The following is a 19,466-nucleotide window of genomic DNA, read 5'->3' as shown; positions in this document are numbered from 1 at the left end:
CGTATCTCACCACAAACACAATGCAGACGAGAAGAAGTGAAAATTTTTAATAAAAACAATACAGCATGAAGCAAATGTGAGTCTTTGGTTTTGATTATAGGGACATGTGTACAAAGCTTGAAATCCTGTACCTACTGAGAAGGCCATGTTCATTTTTGTGAGACTGGCATTTTTCATGTTAGTCTGAGTCATTTTTCATAAAGTTATTCTTTTCCTCATGGTTATAGGCATTTTAAGCATTGTTTGTTGATTATATATGTTGCTTTTAACACACTGTGATTGTTTGGAGTCCTGATACCAGTTCAAACAACAGTTTAGTTCCCCTTGGTGGGAGAGATGGCAGAGAATTGATGAGGCCAATCAGGCACTGCATTGCTTGTTTAGAGGAATACTAATCAGTCATTAGAGAGATGCTGATTAGTCAAAAACAATGTCTTGGTGGTCTTTGTGGTACGTCTCTGTGAATATGCGTATGAATGTGCATGTGTACATGCATGCACACTGGCATATTGTGCTTACATACTGCAATATAGGACAGCTATCAACGTAAACCTTTGCACAATTAAGAATTTGATTCCCCCTTCTATCAGCATTTACACTACTTTATTTAGTGAATCTGAGTGAAAGTTTTAGCACATCTGCTTCAGCTGAACTGCTACACTAAACTCAGTTGTGATGTTGACTGGTCAGTTTTACAGAGCAGAAAGTTTGGACGACTGCAACACAATTAAATAATTGTAACTGTAACCGTACCTGTAACTAGTCAACAGTGTGCATGCCAAGTCTCCAGCAGCTCTTAGATTAGACCCCCCCTTCATGACTAACCAGCCACGTTCACAGCCGCAACCCCTTGATTAGCCATCCAACAGTGCTCTAAGCACAGCCACTCTAGATGATCAGGTAGCCTGAATAATTCACTTTATCCTCACTTTTTAAGCGTAGACCTTTAAATCAGAATAATAGTTGAAATTTAGCTGTAAAGCTGGCTGGCAGGTGGTATCACTAATTCTATACAAATTAAACATTTTCAACACCATTAAAAAACACTCTAAATTAAAGAAAATTGACTGTACTCTTAGACTCAAAGACATTTTAGCTTGAACTATATACTGTAATTAAACAGCACTATACCCTCCTTGCACAGTATCTTTTTAATTGGTGTTTAACTGTTTGGGTTTGCCTTGAATCCCTCCTTGTATCTTGGCCTTCTCTCATTCATTTGGTTAAAATTTAATGTAGAACAACAGTGATATCAGATTCTCTAGTAATACCAAGAGGCAGTTTGAGGTAACAAGTTGACAAGCTCTATCTACATCCTAAGATCTCTTGCTGACATTTTGGTTTTCACCCAGAGAAAGCAGAGCAGTGAAGTAATGTGTATCGGTGTTCAACCAAACAAAACACAGAGTAAAGCTGCTTAATTTTACATAAGACACCACAGGCCATCCATATCCAGGACACATACAAGTCTGCATTCACTTCATGGTACATGTCCACTGCAGTAGTACAGTGTTGCTGCATAAGCAAGGCTGGAAAGTTTAGAGGAAAAGAGGAACTGGGAAACAGTGAAATTGTTCCAAGACCAAAATTCAAAACAAGAAGATATTTAAGTGCCCAGAATGAAAGCATTATTTCAAAAGCTAATGAGATACCACATTTTTTTGTCAGTCCCATTCACAGTGAACATACAGCTTATGCCTACAAATGATATTTTTTCCCTTACAAGTTCTCTGTTTCCTCCCAACCAAACAAAGCCTCTTTCAGTCTCTCTCACCACTGAAATAGAACAGTGAAACAACAAACTATATGAAGCTGTGATTAACATTAGCCATCAGAGTTTTGTCTGCGGGAACTTAAAAGCGTTAAAAACTCTCATCTCATTAGACTTAGTGTTTTTTGAATTTGTTGTGCCTTTGTAGTTGTCAAATGGCAGCAGTTTGTTTTCTGGTTTTTCCAAGAGCATGTGGACATAAAATGCACTAAAAACATACACAGAAACGGTGAAAGCATTCATATGCATATTTGACTGATAAGCTCTTAGTTTTGTGAAATACTTTTAATTTACCACATGTACAACCTCATATTCTATTCTTTAAAAATGGATATTTGAAAAAAAACAAAACATATTTCTCATTGTCTCTGCAATAACAAACAAAGTTTGAAATGGTTCTGTGTTTTGTAATGGCGGCTGGTCACTGCCATTATCTGTTTGTGGGCTTCTGAAAAGGATAGAGCAATGAGCCATGACTTTCTTCAATGACCAGGCTCCCTGGCGGGCTTCTAACATTGCTTTAAACACCCTTCCATCACAAGTTTGTTCTCCCTTCATAGTCTATCAGTAGTGGACAGTGGACGTGGCTCTGTTTAGTCAGTCACTGAGGGCCCAGCCCACTGTAGAGCTCCGCTCTGCTCTGATTAGACTGCACACTCCCCACGGTGCCTCTGATGAGCGGCCATACTCTCTTCATCCCGCCCTCTGTTTCCATCTCTCTGAGCTCAGTCGCTCTCCCTTTGTCGCTCTTTTGCTCCTTCTTTCTCTCCGCTCTCATTCTATCCATCTATCCATCTGTCCCGATCTCTCGGGAGGCCAGCCCAATTAACCTGTTTAAACAGCCATCTGAGCAGCCCATCCATTCCAATGTGGCTGTGTGAGAGAGAGCCAGTTCACTGAGCCAGGATCCCAATGCCAGGCCTCCATCCACTGCCCTCCACAGCCTCCACCTCACCTCCCCATTCCTCTCTCCTCCTCCTCATCATTTTCATCTTCCTCTTTCTACTTCCTCGTCTTATGTCCTCAATGGGCCTGATTGTAGCAGAGACAAGTAATGGTAACAGTGGTTTCTTCATTGTTTTGTTGGGCGGGTTGACATCTGAAGCAGTCAATGCACCGAACTTTGAACAATTTTAATGGCTGCAGCTGTAAACGTTGCTGCCTCTGGAGATCTCCACTTTAGCAACTGCAATCTGCTTATGCGCTTTTAGGCTGCTTTCCTGTCTCCTCTTTAATGTTCTTTCATCCATTTTACTGTCTCTCTGATTGCCACCTCCACATACTCTCCATCCTCTCATCAATCCCTCACTCCCTCTCTGCCCTTTCCTTCTCCCCCCATTCCTCTCACCTTCTTCCTGTCACTCCTCAGCTTTCTCTCTCTCCCCTGACTGTATCTCTTTCTCACTTGCCTTTCAACACTTGTCACCTACTTCCTGTCAGGCTGTCCAGAGAACACTACAAGAAGGTCACAACTCTTTTCAGTGTTTCGTTCCTCCTTGTCCTTGTCTCGTTAGAGGGAGAAGGGAACTTTAATTAGAAAAGTGGGGGAAATGTGGAGATGGTGCTTGGACTCTGATATCATCCAAGCAACACACAAAGTGCCATTTCGCCTTTCAAGCAAAAGTGATGAAGAAACCATCCAATATAAAACCCACCTTGTGTAGGAATACACATAGCATGGTAGTATTTGTAACATTGTAGGGGTGTCACTGCTCACATTGACTAGATAGTGGAGAAATGCTGTGCTGGCCACTTGGCACACTGGGGTGTCTGTGTTATTTGCCAGATCAATGCACAACCTGGGCCCACTGCTTTAGACGACTTGTTAATGTGCAGCACTGTGCCATTGGGCTTCATTGCTCTGTTGTTGGCCGATTTTATAATCTCTCTTATAGCAGTATCGATCCAACTGAGTGAAAAAGGAGCTATTGGAGGTTTGTGTGTGTGTGTGTGTGTGTGTGTTGATGGAGGGGTAAAATTGGCGCTGTCTTTTTCTTTAATTGGTGAAAGAACAAGACCCTCTGGGTACACTATGCACAGCCTGTCACTCCATTTGTATGTGGGTATTGGTGCACTTAGCTCAGCTTGTCATTGTTGAGATGTGCAGGCAATCATAAGAAATAAATGCCTACATGCACACACACACACACACACACACACACACACACACACACACAGACAGGGACTGATTATACACCTACAGTATATGCTCTACTCCTTACCTGCTTTATTTATTCGGTCATGAATTTTGGCATTTAGACATTTTCAATGAGATTTTTTTTAACAGAAACTGTTGATTTTATATCAAGATGCTCCATTGGATTAAGTCTTGGGTTTCATTGTATCATCGTTTTTTATTATTCTTTTTTAAACCAATAAACATAGAGTGAGCAGCGCATTCAATCACCACAAGAGAGATCATGTGACCTCCACCTCTGAGCATTACAGAATCAGAATAAGAAAAAGTCCATCACTGGGCTGACACATATAGATACGCAAACATTTACACACACATCTCACCCAGGACTTTCTTGCCATGAAGTCCTAAGCACTGCACCACTATCTCCCTCGTACTTCAAATACAGAATTTGTGCTGCAAATAGTGTTTTGTTTTATTTATTTTTTTACCCAGGTCTCTGCAGTATTTATTTGTTTTCTCTTTCCCTCTTTCACCAGGTGTTTTTAATATTCAAAATTAATACACATACTTTTACAGATTCTTCTTGAAAAATACAAAATTAAAGTTATGAACCCTTCTTATACAGTAGTTAAGACCCAGGCGAACATGCTTTCTTTAATATGGTTGAACATACCTCCCTTGATTTCCCCTCCCCTCAGTGTGAAGCTTCAGCCTACAGCCCTCTACCAGCCATGGCCGCAATACTGCTGCACTGCTGGCTGCGTGCCTGGCTTAGAGAGAGACAAGACAATAATTGGAGGACAGTGAGAAAGGGGGCAACAGACCACCTGCTGCTTGTGGTTTTTTTCCAGTGTTTGACTGTTTCACAGATATGCGGACTTAGAAATACAATAAAGCATGTTTTGGGTTTGATTTTTGACTTTCGTATTGTTAATATAATCAGGCAGCCTTCCAAAACTCTATTTGCACTGACACATGTTTGCCAACTAGTGTGTTTGTTATTGTGCCCCCCCACCACCACCGTATTCCAAATCTAATCTTTGAGAATCCTCAAAAATAATGGTAAAAGAAATGAGATAGGATTAGACAAAAACGGAAGAGAATGAGACAAACACGAATAACAAGCAAGCTTTTTGTAGGGTTTTGGAAATCGTTAACTACACAAAGAGAGAAACATTTTGATGAATAACAGAGGCCTTACTGTCACTTGGGTACATATAATCCATCTCTTATGTCCTGCCTCCCTCTGTTTAGACCAGGACATTTGTGCAGCACCTGCTACACTCAGTGGTGTGTTGTTGAAGAGCTGTCCCCTCTGACTGAGCACTGAGTGGCTATCTAGACATCTGGCCTTAGAGAGAAGGGTACTGACATGATCACAGGCATACTTAGGGCCAGACAGAACAAAAAGCAGGATTTACTCACAGTTTACTTTCTGTAATGGAAGCCTTGTCTCAGCTGTTGCTGAGACGTGGGAAGAGAGACAGACAAAACACAGCAGCGAGTTATATCCTTCAGCACAGGGTTTCCTACGATATGCCATCTAGGCATTGTAATCCCTGAGAGGGAAGGCTGCAGGCGCCCTGAGGGAGGAAGGAGATGAGGATGGGAGGCCAGTATAGGCTACACTTGTCTGTGACTCATCTTCCCATCTTCTCATGAACTGTGTTTGAGTTTCATAAGAGATGAAACACAGAAGTGCCCTCACAATGCAGGAAGCTCAATACTAAGCTGGTTTTATACAGTATCATCCTAATGTGGCAGAAAGATATTTAATGTCTACATTAATGCCTACTTGACCATCTTCCTTCTGAGTACATCTCTCAGCATACAATGTTGTTTTTGGTGCTTTATTTCCTACTTGTTTGACATAATGTTCTCTTTAGATGGTGAAGCTGCACGAGCTGCTCATTTGCTGAATATTAGTCACTGTTTCCATTCAATAGTTTGTGTGTACTGCAAGGATGCTCCGATGAGTCAGGTTTGATGTTCATTCAGTTCCTGCTAATGCAAATAGCAATTTTAGTCATTCATTTTCTGTTTGCCCTGACGGATAAGCGGTATAGACGATGGATGGATGGATTTTCTGTTTCTCTGTGCAAACTGAGCCCTGTTTTCTATGATACTGTATATGGTGGGAGCTGTACAAATTGTATCACCTTTTGAGATAAATTTGTGATTCGTGATTTTGGGCCGTATAAGTTAATGAAATTGACTTTGCTTGACTTGACTATGTACAGTGTACAGGTACTTACAAATTAGCTATGCCTTCTAAGTGCAACAATACCATTCCTTGCAGAGTTGTGACTAGCAATAACTGAATTAGTGTGACTGTATAAATGCCAAAAGGTTGTTGTATGGTGAGCACTAATAATTAAGGTCAAAACTCATACACAAACAATGAGGGTCATTAGGTGTGAGAACATATGAGAGAATGTGGACTTCTGAGTGAAAATACACAGACATGGCATTCAAATCAGTGACAGTGCAAAGCAGTAACAACGAACCTTTTACATAAATGTAACTCGACACCAATCTTAGTCTCTGCTGAAATGTAAACTAATGGTTGGTCGAAGACGGCAATGTAAAGTTTGTGCTTTGAAGAAAATGGTTGAAACATGCACCCAATCAGGTTATCTTTGTAAGGAAGAAGCCTTTCAAATCCATTTCAAAAATGTAACTGACAGCAAGATGGTGATATGATGTCTTAAATACTGCATAGAGTGTTTGTGGTTTTCATGTAAGTCTCCAGTTTATCTCATCTCAGTGTAAATACTAGAAGGAAGAGGATGGGACGACCTGTGCGGTAATCATGGTGAAGGCAGATGACCCCATGGCTGAGAGCTGAATCGAGCTGCCAGAGATAACTGGAGAAAGACCAGAAATTGAGCGATTTGGCCTTCAGATTAAAAGCTAAAAGCACAGTATTTGTCACAAAAAAGCATAGCGCTATTAAATTCCACAACACAAGTGGAATCAATATTTCCTGACAGAACTTTGTAGTTTAAAGATTTATGTGTATGAATGTACTGTGTATGCAAAGGCTGAAAATTTGTTTTAATGAATTACTTCCTAAATATATCATTTATTCTCTTTCACTTTCTTTTGTACTTTGTGTTTCTTTAAAAAGTTGCAACTTAGCAATGAGCTAATAGGGGTTTTATTCTATATATGTCTTCTTCGTAATTATAACAAGTTAATTACAAGATGCTCTGCTTGGTCCACCTACAAACAAATTCAGTCGCAAACTATTAAGACCAATGTTTCACCGGTTCTCCAATAAGAGAATCACATCAGCTGGAGAGAAATACTCTCAAGAGTCTTATTGTCTTGAGATGTTTTAACCTATAAATATTGGAGACTAATGGTCAGGTGTACTGAAAGTGTACGGTGTGTTTGTATGTGTGTGAGTGAGAACAGCAATTTCACTTGTATTCATATATGCTGTGTATTATGCCAATTTCACTACTTAGTTTACACTGAATCAACTGTTTTACTGAATAGTATATTAAATATTTCTCAATTCTGTTGTCCACAGTGAGGTTTGATGACTGCATGGGGAATGAAGCGGTGGTTTTCCAGAGCAGCGACCCTATCTTCAGCGTGCGAACAGATGGGTCCATCTTTGCCCAGGGAGAGGGAGCCAGCTTGGACGAACCGGTCCAGTTTAAACTGACAGCAAGTGGTCCGCACACACATGTCTGGGAGACTGTGGTCCAACTGGCACTAATTGATCCGCCTTCACCTCAACAAAACGAAAATGAGGTGAGTTATTCACTTCCTGCACATGAGCACAGACAAACACAAATATCATGCTTCAAATTCCAGTTATCATCCTAGAGTTTCTTCTTCCTATCAAATTTTCTCCAGTGGTCTGGTGATGGCAACTGCCAAGAATCAGGTCAAAACTCCTTGGGGTTTTAGAGAGAGAGAGACTGGAGCAGAAAGAAGTAGCAGTAGCACATGGTTAAAAGTGATAGAATCACACTTCCACAGGGGGAGAGTACGATTCCCCTCAGCCATAAGCTGTTATTGGAAAACATCCTGTGCCTTGGATACTCCAGGGGACCTGGACTCTTCCTCCTCTATTTAAAAGCTGTCAGAGGTCAGGTGAGGACTGAGCAGCCTGAGCTCAACTGGCCCATGACTAAAGAACCACAAGGCCAGATTTAATAACAATCAGCATCAGTGTTAATCAGATTAGGTAACGACAACACACATGATTAGGGACCCGTGTTCACAAATTCAGTGCAGTTGTAGACATCTCATACAGGAGGTGGGCCAGTAAACTTGGTTCTTTATAGGAACCAGCTGTCACTTACGGGACATAAAACATGCTGTAATAGCTTAAAAGTGTCTTTAAGGAATTGACAATATTTAAGAAAAATAACTCATGAAGCAGCTATAATCAATGTATTTATAGTAACAATAGATCATATGACTGTAAGTTGACAGGGGTCACATTTAGTGCCCACAGAGAATTATCGCCCAGAATGCAGCAAATTGGTCATTGTTTTGTTGCAGTGTTGAGCCAGACAAACACTCTTACACTCATCAACCAGATACTGAACTGTAGATGTTTGTGTAAGCAAAAGATGAAAATAAAATCAATACAAAATTTATCTGTTGCCAGTGAGGTCAGTAAAAATGATTGAAGTTAGCTGACTTTTCCAAGTAGTTTAACTTTAAGTTGTTTTTTTGTTTGTGTTGATTTTTTTTTTAAACGTATTGTATTTCGATTTTGAGAACGGGTACTTAAAAATGAAATAGATAACTTTGAGCTGGGTCTTTGAGTTGTGCATGGCCAGAAAACGGAAGAGATGGCACTAAGTCAGTCACAGAATCATAAAAACAAATAGAGAGGCAGACTGAGACATTGGCCAACAAAGGATCTATTAGTGGGAGTGGGTGTAAGGATGAGTATATTGCTCTGGCTCTGAATAGGTTGGCCTTCATTCTCACACTTTCATAGCTCAGGCTGCTTCCAATGATGGTACGAGCTTCAGCATGAAACAACAAGTGTTAAAAGTCAATTGATTGACTATTCTACTTCATTTTCAACTAATAAAAAGATCCTGAGGACAGAAAGAAAAAGAATTAGATGGTTAGACAAGGTCAGAGGTCAGAAATACGCTGCACGCCGAAGCAAACAAACATGTATGCAAGCGGGAGCATGAGTAGAAAGCAGGGCGCTGAAACAAAATGTGATGTTTCATTATGGAAATGGCGCTTTGTGGCGTGCTCTGTTGAATAATAACTTCCAGATGTCTGGGTAGCCAGGGGCTGGCTGATATCAAAGCGCGCAGGGTTTTGGGGAGGCAGTGGCGTGGAGGGGAAGAGCTGGGACCACCGCCAGCTGGCTAAGGCTGATGGCACCAAGGGCTGGGGGGCCGCATCCATTTCACACTCAGTGACTCCTGTTCACATAGTGTTAGTGGGTGTAAGCGTGTGTGTCTGGTATGTGTGCGAGAATGTTTATTTGTTAGCTTTTTTTTTGTGAGAGATTAAGTCGGATCAAGTGTGAATGATCAATTATCAATTATCAATTTTCATTGCTGTCATTGTTTAGGGCATAAAGTATCTCATGTTTGGAGCCTATAGGTTTTATCTGTGGTGAGTGCAGGGCTGCATGTCAAAGAGTGTACACCACCCTCTGTGCTGGATTGAGGGAAATAACACACCCTTTAAATCTCTGGAATCTGTGAAGGTTTGTTAAAAATTCTCATATCTGACTCCAGTTTGCTTTTGCTCCTTATCCTTCATCTTTCATAATGCTTTGAATAACTGCACAGACATCTCCGCTTAACCTGTTTTTTAATCAATTTCATCACCTTTCTGTACTTTCTCTCTTCCTGTGTGAGTGTGAATAAAAAAGAGTGAATCAGAGCTGCAGGGTTTGATCAGAATTACACCATGGCTAGAGAAAAGCCCACTTAAGCCTTTTGCAGCAGTGATGGGCACAGCTCTTTCTCTATCTCTGTGTCTCTTTCTCTGTTTTTTTTCTCCATCTTTTTCTCTCTACATCTCTCCTCAGGGAACTCACTAGTACCTGTTAGCATGTGTAGATAAAAGGATCTGGAGCATGACTTATTTAGGCAAGGGGAGGAGAGGGGGGTCACATCTGTTTCTGACAACCCCTCTCCTCACCCACCCACCCCCCTCCCATACCATCCCAAACATGTCTCGCTTTACCTCTGCCTCCCCTCACTGCACTGGTGGGATGTGGGGCAACCATCCCCTGCAGTCAATCCCACTAAGCCTTCCCCTCTCTGAAGAAAAAGAATACATTTGTCCAGACCCAGCTCACATCTGTCTCATGCCGCTCTGCTGACAAACCCTGTTTGCGCACACAGGCATGTTGCACTTGGCAGAGGTGGCTCTCCTGAATATGGAGTGAATGCAAAGGATCTTCTGCATGTTCCAGTGAACTTGTCACACACTACAGTGAACATAGCATATAGCAACATGTGTACCTCAATGGCTCTCCCTTATACAGACTGGTAGCATAGGATAGAGTATTGTTGCTTTTTGGGAGGTGAGCATGAGAACAAGCTACCCGTGAGTATGATTAAGTCCTTGTTTCAGGGGTTATAGCTCCTCTACTGGCCTAAAGAGGACCTGCCGCTTCCCCAATGTAACTAATAATTGGAGCATTTACTGTTATTGCCACATATTTGTCATAGGTTCATAGATTACTCATAACATAGAATTTATTGAATCAACTGTGTTATTTTACTCCATTTTATTGTATGTTAATACAATAATTTTCATTTAATTCAGTCATTTTCCTCAGCACTTTAAAGGCTTCTCAACCATGTGGTTAAAAGTTGAGCCTTAAAGTTCATTCTTGACCCTGGAAGTAGTGCTTGACATAACAATCTCACTACAAAAGACCAACTTTTCGTATACTTTCTGTACAAGGTTCTTACAGTTCGCACATTTAACACAGCTGCTATAATCAATATTTTCATTTTCAAAGTGGATAAAATGTATGTGTATATACATAGTGACAAACTCACAGAGAATTATCACCTTAGCTTAGCTCTACACAGCATTTAGGAATTTTATAATTCATTTTTTTGGTTATACAGCCCACAACTTTACTGTTTTGGTTCATCAGCATTGTCTCCAGGCACAGGGAACTGTTTTTAGCAAAAAATCTCAGATAAACCCACTGCACAATACTTCCCAGCACAGAATACATTCAGCCAATAGAATACAGACAAAGTTAGCAACTAGCTCTTTGAGCATAGTGGAGGATTTAGCAACTAAAGGGCCAGATGTTTCGCTCAGGAATGGAGGAGGAGACCAAAACAGAGTTAAAAAGAGAATGAATACTGGATTTAATTAGGTTCACACAAGTACAACTCTGCATGGAGTACTTCTCAACATGTGAATAGATACTGTTGACTGGCATGTTTGCCATGTCACAATAAAAGGTGATAAGATGTCATTGTTGTTGCTTGTTTCTGCTAAAAAAAAAGTGTAACATTTCAAATTGCAGCCATTTGAGAGTCCATATTTCATAGACATTAGATTCAAGATTTTTCCCCACCTCTCATGTTCAGACAAAGCAGTCTTTCTTTCAACTTAATGCCAAAAGACGATCTCTCATACCGCGTGCTTTTACCGGTGAAACCACCTCTCCATCTGCACCGTCACTAAAAGTGCCCTGGATTGCACAGTACATGATGTCTGAAATGTATTGCTTGGTTGATGAAACTGAACATGACACCTTAGCCCATGCGCCTCCACACCCCACACCCCTACCCACCCACACAAACACATACACACCATATGCCAGATTGCTTGACACATTTCCTTTAAAGCTACCTTAAAAGCTTTTCTCCTGGGCGTCCATCTAATGAAGTCCGCCTTGAAAGCATTGTTTCCGCTGGCAGATACAAGCCAACCCTCTGAGGGATCTTGACCAAGCAAGAACAAACAGACGGAGACAAAGAGAAAACACTTTTTATAGACTGCATTGTACAGGACCCTCAACTTTCAGTGTGTGCCAGAAGCCATTCCCATCTTCCAACACTGTAGCCGGCTCCTATGTTGTATTTTATTTTTATTCTCAAATGTCAACTGCTGGGGAGGAACTGTAAGGCTACATATTGCACAGAAGTAATATAATATGAAAAACTTGGAAGAGGTATTAAAAACACTACCCTTTTTATATGTAAATGTATGTTGATTAAACCTCTTTCTCTTATGCTCCCGAATTCACAAGCCCAGATTTTTCTTGTACTCTGACATAAACACCCGATCAACCCCACCACACACACACACACCCTCACAAGCACAGACATACACACATGCACACAGACATGGAGCATAGACATATATTCTCCACTCTGCCTGCACTGTTTTCTTAACTGTAATGGAACTGAACAGTTTTCACTATCATCTGTGGTGTGTGGTTTCCAGTTGTTTTGTCCCCCCCACACACACTCTGTCTCCACCCATTCTCTTTGTGTAACATAGTACTGCTCGGGTGCACGCTTGCAATAACTTGCATGTAACTATAAATCAATTCTGGGCCAATTTCTTAATGTAAAACTACTAACCAGACATGTAATGAAATGCATAGGATACACACTCCATTGGCCTACAATAAAAGAAGCATTTTAAGAGCATATGGTTAAGATTAAACCACAATTACTCTGGCTCAGTTTTAGACTACTGATAGATTGCTAAAATTTTACTGGTAAAGCTGGACATAAAAAGAATCGTTTTCTCTTCTTATGTTACTGTTTTTTTTCCATCCCTCCTTTTTTTTCACTCATGGCTCAAGCACATGCAATTCTTATACATCGTTACAGGTAGATTAAAATATATTAATACTTTTTACCTGTCATACCCATATTCACATTTTTACCCACGGGTTCCCAAGCATGTGCTGGCACCGATGACCGTTCCTCCTGGCAGATTTTAATATTTTAATTTAGCCTCCCATTGATTCTTTCTGTACGTATAACTGTTAGATCTAAGTGATGTGTGGATTTTTAAGGTTGTCTTGGTGAATATTCAATATTTCTATTACACATTTTGATGATGGTTTGATATCCAATCTAATATACTTTATACTTTTATACTGCATATTTTATATGTAGTTTTTGTGTTCGAGTTTTGGTTTTGCTTTTCTAGTCCATTGCACACCTATGCAATGGAGAGTGAAGTGCTTTCATTTGACAATCTTATAAGAAAGACTGAAGGAATGAATGAATGAATGGCAATATCCTCTGGAGCATACCTGACAAAGACATGAACTGGGCATTTGCTGGGGCCTGGTGGTAGGAGTGTTTGGTAGGTGAAGCTCTGTGCTGCTGTTTTACCTGCTGATGCACCATGAACCTCATCAACCTAACACAGCCCAGCACTTGAGGAATCCCTGTTATTGAGACAAGCTGTCAGGAACCACTGACTCGCAAGAGAGATGGAGAAAAACAATAACACTGCAAGAGAAGGTCAGGGGGAGCACAGGAGCAAGGGATAGCTCAGGGCAACGTGATTGAGACAGAGAGTGCAACTGATGCATAGCTTCAGCAGTAATGTTTGTGACTGAATTCTTGACATGTTTTTACTGCCTTGTAACCCTGAGATATGTTGGTAAACTTATTGTTGAACAACTTTCCAGATTGTCAATTTAACATAACCTTTAGATCACTTATATACAGCACAGCTATAAAGCCCCTGGGACACTAAATGTGTGGTAGTTAAGACAAGGGGGACCTTATGCCTGACACAGAGGTGTCTATATGTGTAATGTACGTAAATATAACAATGTATTGATTATCTGCACTCTTACCGTATTTTAAAGGACTCAATTAATCCAGTGAACTTGGTTATACATTTTCCATTAATGTCATTTGTTTGTAACTACTCTAGAAGCATCTGCAACCAAGCATAATCACCTTCATGTGTTTTGCAGTATTTCTACATGAAGACATTAATTTAGATAGGTGATACGATACGAGCCCATCTGACTCATGGGTGAGTTAATGTTCATGAGATTGAAAATGGGCTCCTTTCAAGTTCCTTATTGAGCATCTTTCAAAAAGACAGGTTTGTGGTGGTCATTTTTCTCTGCCTGCAGGGAGTGTGTGAGGGGAGTGTACGATGGCAGAATACTGTATGATTGAAGCTTGTGTCTGTGACTGAGCTGTCACTGTCTACTGAAAGAGGCTCTAAATCCTACCTCAGACATGGCTCTGTGTTAATAGACTTTTTATGCCCGGTTTAAATGACAAAGTCTATAGTTTATGGCCTCTTTCATGTACATGAACATATACACACTCATACAAACCCTCAGATACAAAGCATTAATAGAGACTTTACATCACAATATACAGCTCTGTCCTACTCATGTCTGATGCAAGATGAAGATAAGATGTTAACATTATTTAACACATTGTGTTTATTGCTTATATGGTACATTGCAGACAGTACATTTATGCTTTTAAAAATCAAGATAGTCTTTAACTGCTGCTATGAAGCATTTTCCCTTTCCATGTTGGTTAGTGTGAGAAGTTTTAGCAAGCTAGTCTGGGTTTCAGTGTGGGTGCAAATAATCTAATGGGGACTGTGGGGGCCTTGTAGCGCAAGTTTATTTCAAATTGTTTTGGAAATATCACAGTTTATTACTTATCAATATGAGCAAGCAGACAAAGTGGTAAATAGGAAAGAGTTTTGGAGATTAACAAAACAGAGGAGTTTTGTAATGCCTGGTTTGTTAAGAGCATGAAAGCTTGTGATTTGTATTAAGTTTATAGTTTCTCACTGTAATGAATTTCCTGGGTTAATTGCTGTGTAGTTTCAACTAATATGCAAATTATTAAAATATCAATTATTTGCCTTTTGTCTACATCTTGGCTTAACTTTTATTCTCTTCATCAGCAAAATTGCACACAATAAATACTATTTGTATATACATTCATTTAGAATGTACTTTTGTTTCTCTTTCTGTTTCTTCTTTTTGTTATTATTTCGGGCATCTATTAGAAGATTGGACCCAAAATATCATTAATATTTTTTAATACCAATATGACGAGCTATTGAAAAATATCAACTGGTTATCTGCTAATGCTCAAAATTGAAAGCAGGTTTGATGCATCAAGGTCGCATGATGCACCATTTGACCCATTCAGTTTGCATTAGGTCTGTCAAAGAACTCAGCATTTGCTGATTCCAGTTGGTTTCTCTATATAAATGTGTCACAAGTATTAGGGCTAGGCACTAGACCAGGAAGGACCCAAATGCAAGACACTGGACACTCTTAGACAGATGAACACTTTAATCAGGACTGGCAGGCAAACAATACTTACAGACTTGGGTAATGACGAAATACGTAGCAAGATACAAACAATTCCTATGGCTTGACGAGATAGTTGGCAACTTGAACGCATAACAGGACAAGACAATCTGGCACAGGACACAGGGAGACGCAGACAATTTATACACCAGGTAATGGGGAACAGGTGGAAACAATCAGGGCGGGGCAGACAGTCACACAGGTGGGAAACACACAAGGGCAGGAAGTCAACGGCCTTAAACTAGAGGAGAGTTTAGTTTTCACAATAAAACAGGAAGTGAGCGACGAGACTAAACGCAAGTGAACACAGACAACTTAACAAACACGACGAGACATGACAACAAGACCCAGCAATGTTTTTCCAGTGATTTATTTAAAGTATGGTCACACTTTACGTGCTTGCCACATTTTGCACTGATCGTATACAATGTCATTGTTAGAAGATACTTTATATAGAGAGTGTTTGAGTTACAGCTAAGAGGAGTACAAATGATCATTGTTGCCAAGCTTCCTAATCACCAGTTAGAAACTAATTATTAGTGAACGAGTGAGTTAGTCAGACAGTGAGTGAGTGAGTCGATGAATGAATAGGGGAATGAATGAGTGAATAAGTGTGTGAGTGGATCCATAGCACTTTGTTTCCATGGCAACACCATGCGATCTCTACAGCTAGAAACAAATGATGATACATGCACATGTGTCTCACATGCAGCACCACATTCACACAGGCTGCCTTTCATGATTGTTGATGTTATACACGCTCTCTTCAGTAGAACAATACTTTCATACAGCAATGAAATGGTGCCTCCACAATTTGTATTTGCCACTGCCATCTGAGCTGATGATCAGAATCAGAATCAGAATCAGAATCAGAATTACTTTAATAATCCCCAGGGGGAAATTGCTTTTTGTTACACACAGCTCCAAAAGAATAAGAATAAGAATAAGAATAAACTTCAAACACAAAGTAAAATATAAATATATAAAAGTATGAATAAAAAAAAGATGTATTAAAAATTATTATTACAAATTATTATACAGAGGTAAATTACTGCACCAGGTGAGTCCAGAGTCTTATAATAATAATAATAATAACAATAATACCACTACTAATAATACTAATAATAATACTACTAATAAAAATATATAACATGCACAATCATAGTAAGGCGCTGTACTATATAATACCACTAATACATGATGGCTGAGGTTTTCCCAACCTGCCACTAAAGCAACCATTGACCATTGCAACATAGAAACCACACCATGGGAAATGAGACAGGAGCCAATTGCACTGGTATCTGAGTTCTATGATTTTGCACCTCTTGACCGGCAGATGAAGCCACAGCAATGGAGTTGCCAAGTGGCTTACACAACACTAAATGCTTACTAAAAATGAGCACGTATTCACTAGCACAATGACTCAACTCCTGAAAAAGTATTAATTCACAGGTCACATTAGATTTTGAATGTATCCATGTAATCTGATTAACAATTCTAAGATGCTATTGTTGTTGTCCTTTGAATTTCTGCCTTGAGACAGAAAACACTTGGGCATCACATCAGGTACTGTTATCATTAACAGCCTCCTAAATAAAGCCCTGTGTTGTCTTAAAGGTCACAAAGGAAGAGGAGAAAGTCGCTGAGAGAAAAGAGAGGAAGGAGATGTTCCAAGCACCACCTCCTGTCATCATGTTCTCAGGGTCTGGCCTGAACAGCTCAAAGGGTTTACGGAGACAGAAGAGGGACTGGGTGATCCCACCAATCAACGTGGCGGAAAATTCTCGAGGACCGTTCCCTCAGATGCTCGTCAGTGTAAGTGACAGATTTGATGGGCCGCATCACTGATTTGTTCTGAATTTACAGCTGGGATTTCTTGAGGGCACTTCACGACTAACGCTGATTGGGGGCGTGTGATGGACAGTGACAAAAAACAGAAATGCATTAGCATAACTAGTTTGTTCTCCACATCCTCACAGATGATTATGTTGTGCTCCCCTGATGTAATTATAGCCACAATATCTTAAGGTATTTAAACAGCCCTGATTGGCCTTGAGAAGTTTTCCCCTCAGACACAAAGCAGGCTCCAATTCAGCTAAGCAGCTAAACTCTCCCACAGTGTGAACTCCATTGGGTTCACAGTGAAACGAATGATTATTTCTGCACCTCTTTGCATCCTTTCTTTCTTTTATCAGACCATTTCAGAAAGGTTGCCCGAAGTTTAATACTATTTCTATAGCTCCTTTATAACAATACAATTTGTCACAGAATCTTTACTGAAACCATAACACTTGGCCCCCTGGGGGATGTAGGAAGAAAGTATGAAAAGCTGCTACTCCTAGCCCCAACAGAGCAGGGTACTGGTTCATCCCCTATGCCCCAATAAGGACATGATGGTTCAGACTTAAATAAATTGGAGATTATATGAAAGTAATCTGCATACATGTTTAAAGAACCAGGAATATACAAGTAGTAACACCTCAGCTGCTGATGTCTAATCAGTATTCAATAAACACCTCCTTGTTTAGCATTCAAAATTTGAACGTGGCAACAACAACTGACACCCATCTAGGAAAATTTCATTTCCTCAAAACACTTTTGATAAGTAAAAAATATAAACACAACTTGGTGAGGGTTGGAGGTCGAGGCTGTACAAGCCTGTCTGAGAAAAAAAGCATGAATAAATAAAGGTTTGTGTAAATGTGTTGTTGTGTAAAGGCTCGAGCTGCAGAGTGCTTAAAATTCAGAGATTCTGTCACAACAGAATGCTCTCTCTCATAGCAAAGCTTTAGACTCTAAGCTCGTGGTGTGTGCTGTAATTCATCAAAAAACATCATTCCAGGAGACCGCTGCTTCATTCCCTGCTCCCACTTTCCTTCTCTCTTTATCTAGAATATCTAGCCATCAGATTTTCCTCGCTGTTTACAAAACTCTCACTTATCTCTTTTGGGTCTTAAATTGTGCAAAAGAAGCATTTCTTTTCCCTTTTGTTTCTGTTCTTTGTTTTTCTACCGGGTTTCAGACAATCCCCTGGGAAAAGCCTGGGGGGCTGCTTGAAGGAAACTTTTTTATTTTCCTTTTTTATAGTGAATCAAAAATATCAAGTCAAAGAATGGAGAGTTTGTAAGTCTTTGTTTTGGAGTTGGAGTTCTTCTACAGCTGGAGTGTGTCCCATCAGCCTGGCACGGTGTGGCACTTTCATCTGAGCCCGCTGAGCCCTCAAGTAGTGCTACACCAGCCATAAACTGGCCAGACAGTTATGCTGTTTCCATGAGATGGTCAGAACCAGAGAGAGGCAGAGGGGACGGGGCATGGAGAGAGAAAAGGTATCAAAGGAACATTTGGAAGTATAGTGTGCAGCCAAACACAATCCACTTTGTGGAGTAAATAGGTCCGTCAGGGGCTGGTGGATTGCTGAGAGTGGAGTGTTCAGAGCAGTGGAGAAGTGATGCGTGTTGATGCCTCTGTTGGGCTCTCAGGCTCCCGTCTTTCTCTTTAATGATGACTGGAGGGCAGGCAGGGCCATGCTGAGAACTAGAGATTTTAACAAGGAGACAGCCCTGGGGGTTGGATGGCATGGGAATGATTTTGCCATACTTATTGTTTATGTGTTTAGTCCACTTTTATAATCTCTTGTCTCGTCTATGGAGAATTGAGGCTTGCATGTCTGTTTCATTTTCCTCAGTCAAACCTCTCTCAAAACAACAAAATATCCAAGCAAAGATGAATATTTTATACTTTATTGTTGACAAGAAGACAGAACATTAGTTTTTTTTCCCATCTCTGACATTTACTATGTTAATCACAGTTTCAAGTTTTATATGGAACACATTGCAAAACAGAGCTTGCCGTCTTTGTGTCCCTCATCTCTTCCCCTGTCTCTCTTCAACTGTGTCATTACTCAGTACCCTGTGTGCTGTGGCTGTGTGATGCCTCCCCTAATGGCCTGTGAAGTCAGTCCCTTTCCTAATGGGCTGTTCTGTCATCCAGTGCAGCACTGAGTGACATGCAAGCAGGGGTCTTCTTCACCATCCCGCCGCTTTTCTCCCTGGCCTGACCAAGTTGCCATCAGTTGGACAGGCGGGGTGACAGCAGCCCTCACCTGCATCTCCGCAGGTCTGCGGCACTGTCACTTTGATCAGACCAGCACAGGATCGAGCAGGTGTCAGGACAGAGTCTCTACTGACTGGCCTCTGAGCTTGTAGCCTGACATGGCTCAAGGGAAATGTTGACTGCTTAGG

At 40.5% G+C, this 19,466-nt stretch overlaps 1 protein-coding gene across 1 annotated transcript in view; it reads left to right on the top strand.

Moving 5' to 3' along the window:
- Positions 1-19,466, top strand: part of LOC139209584 (cadherin-4-like) — a 217,290-nt gene that overhangs the window by 137,151 nt on the left and 60,673 nt on the right. The window contains exons 4-5 of the mRNA XM_070839355.1: positions 7,450-7,676; positions 16,843-17,040. Coding sequence (XP_070695456.1) covers positions 7,450-7,676; positions 16,843-17,040 — 425 coding nt within the window. The remainder of the gene's footprint in view (positions 1-7,449; positions 7,677-16,842; positions 17,041-19,466) is intronic.

Source organism: Pempheris klunzingeri, chromosome 11, assembly GCF_042242105.1.
Source record: "Pempheris klunzingeri isolate RE-2024b chromosome 11, fPemKlu1.hap1, whole genome shotgun sequence".
NCBI lineage: Eukaryota > Metazoa > Chordata > Actinopteri > Acropomatiformes > Pempheridae > Pempheris > Pempheris klunzingeri.
The sequence above is the reverse complement of the archived record's forward strand: the minus strand, read 5'-3'. Positions and strand labels throughout refer to the sequence as shown.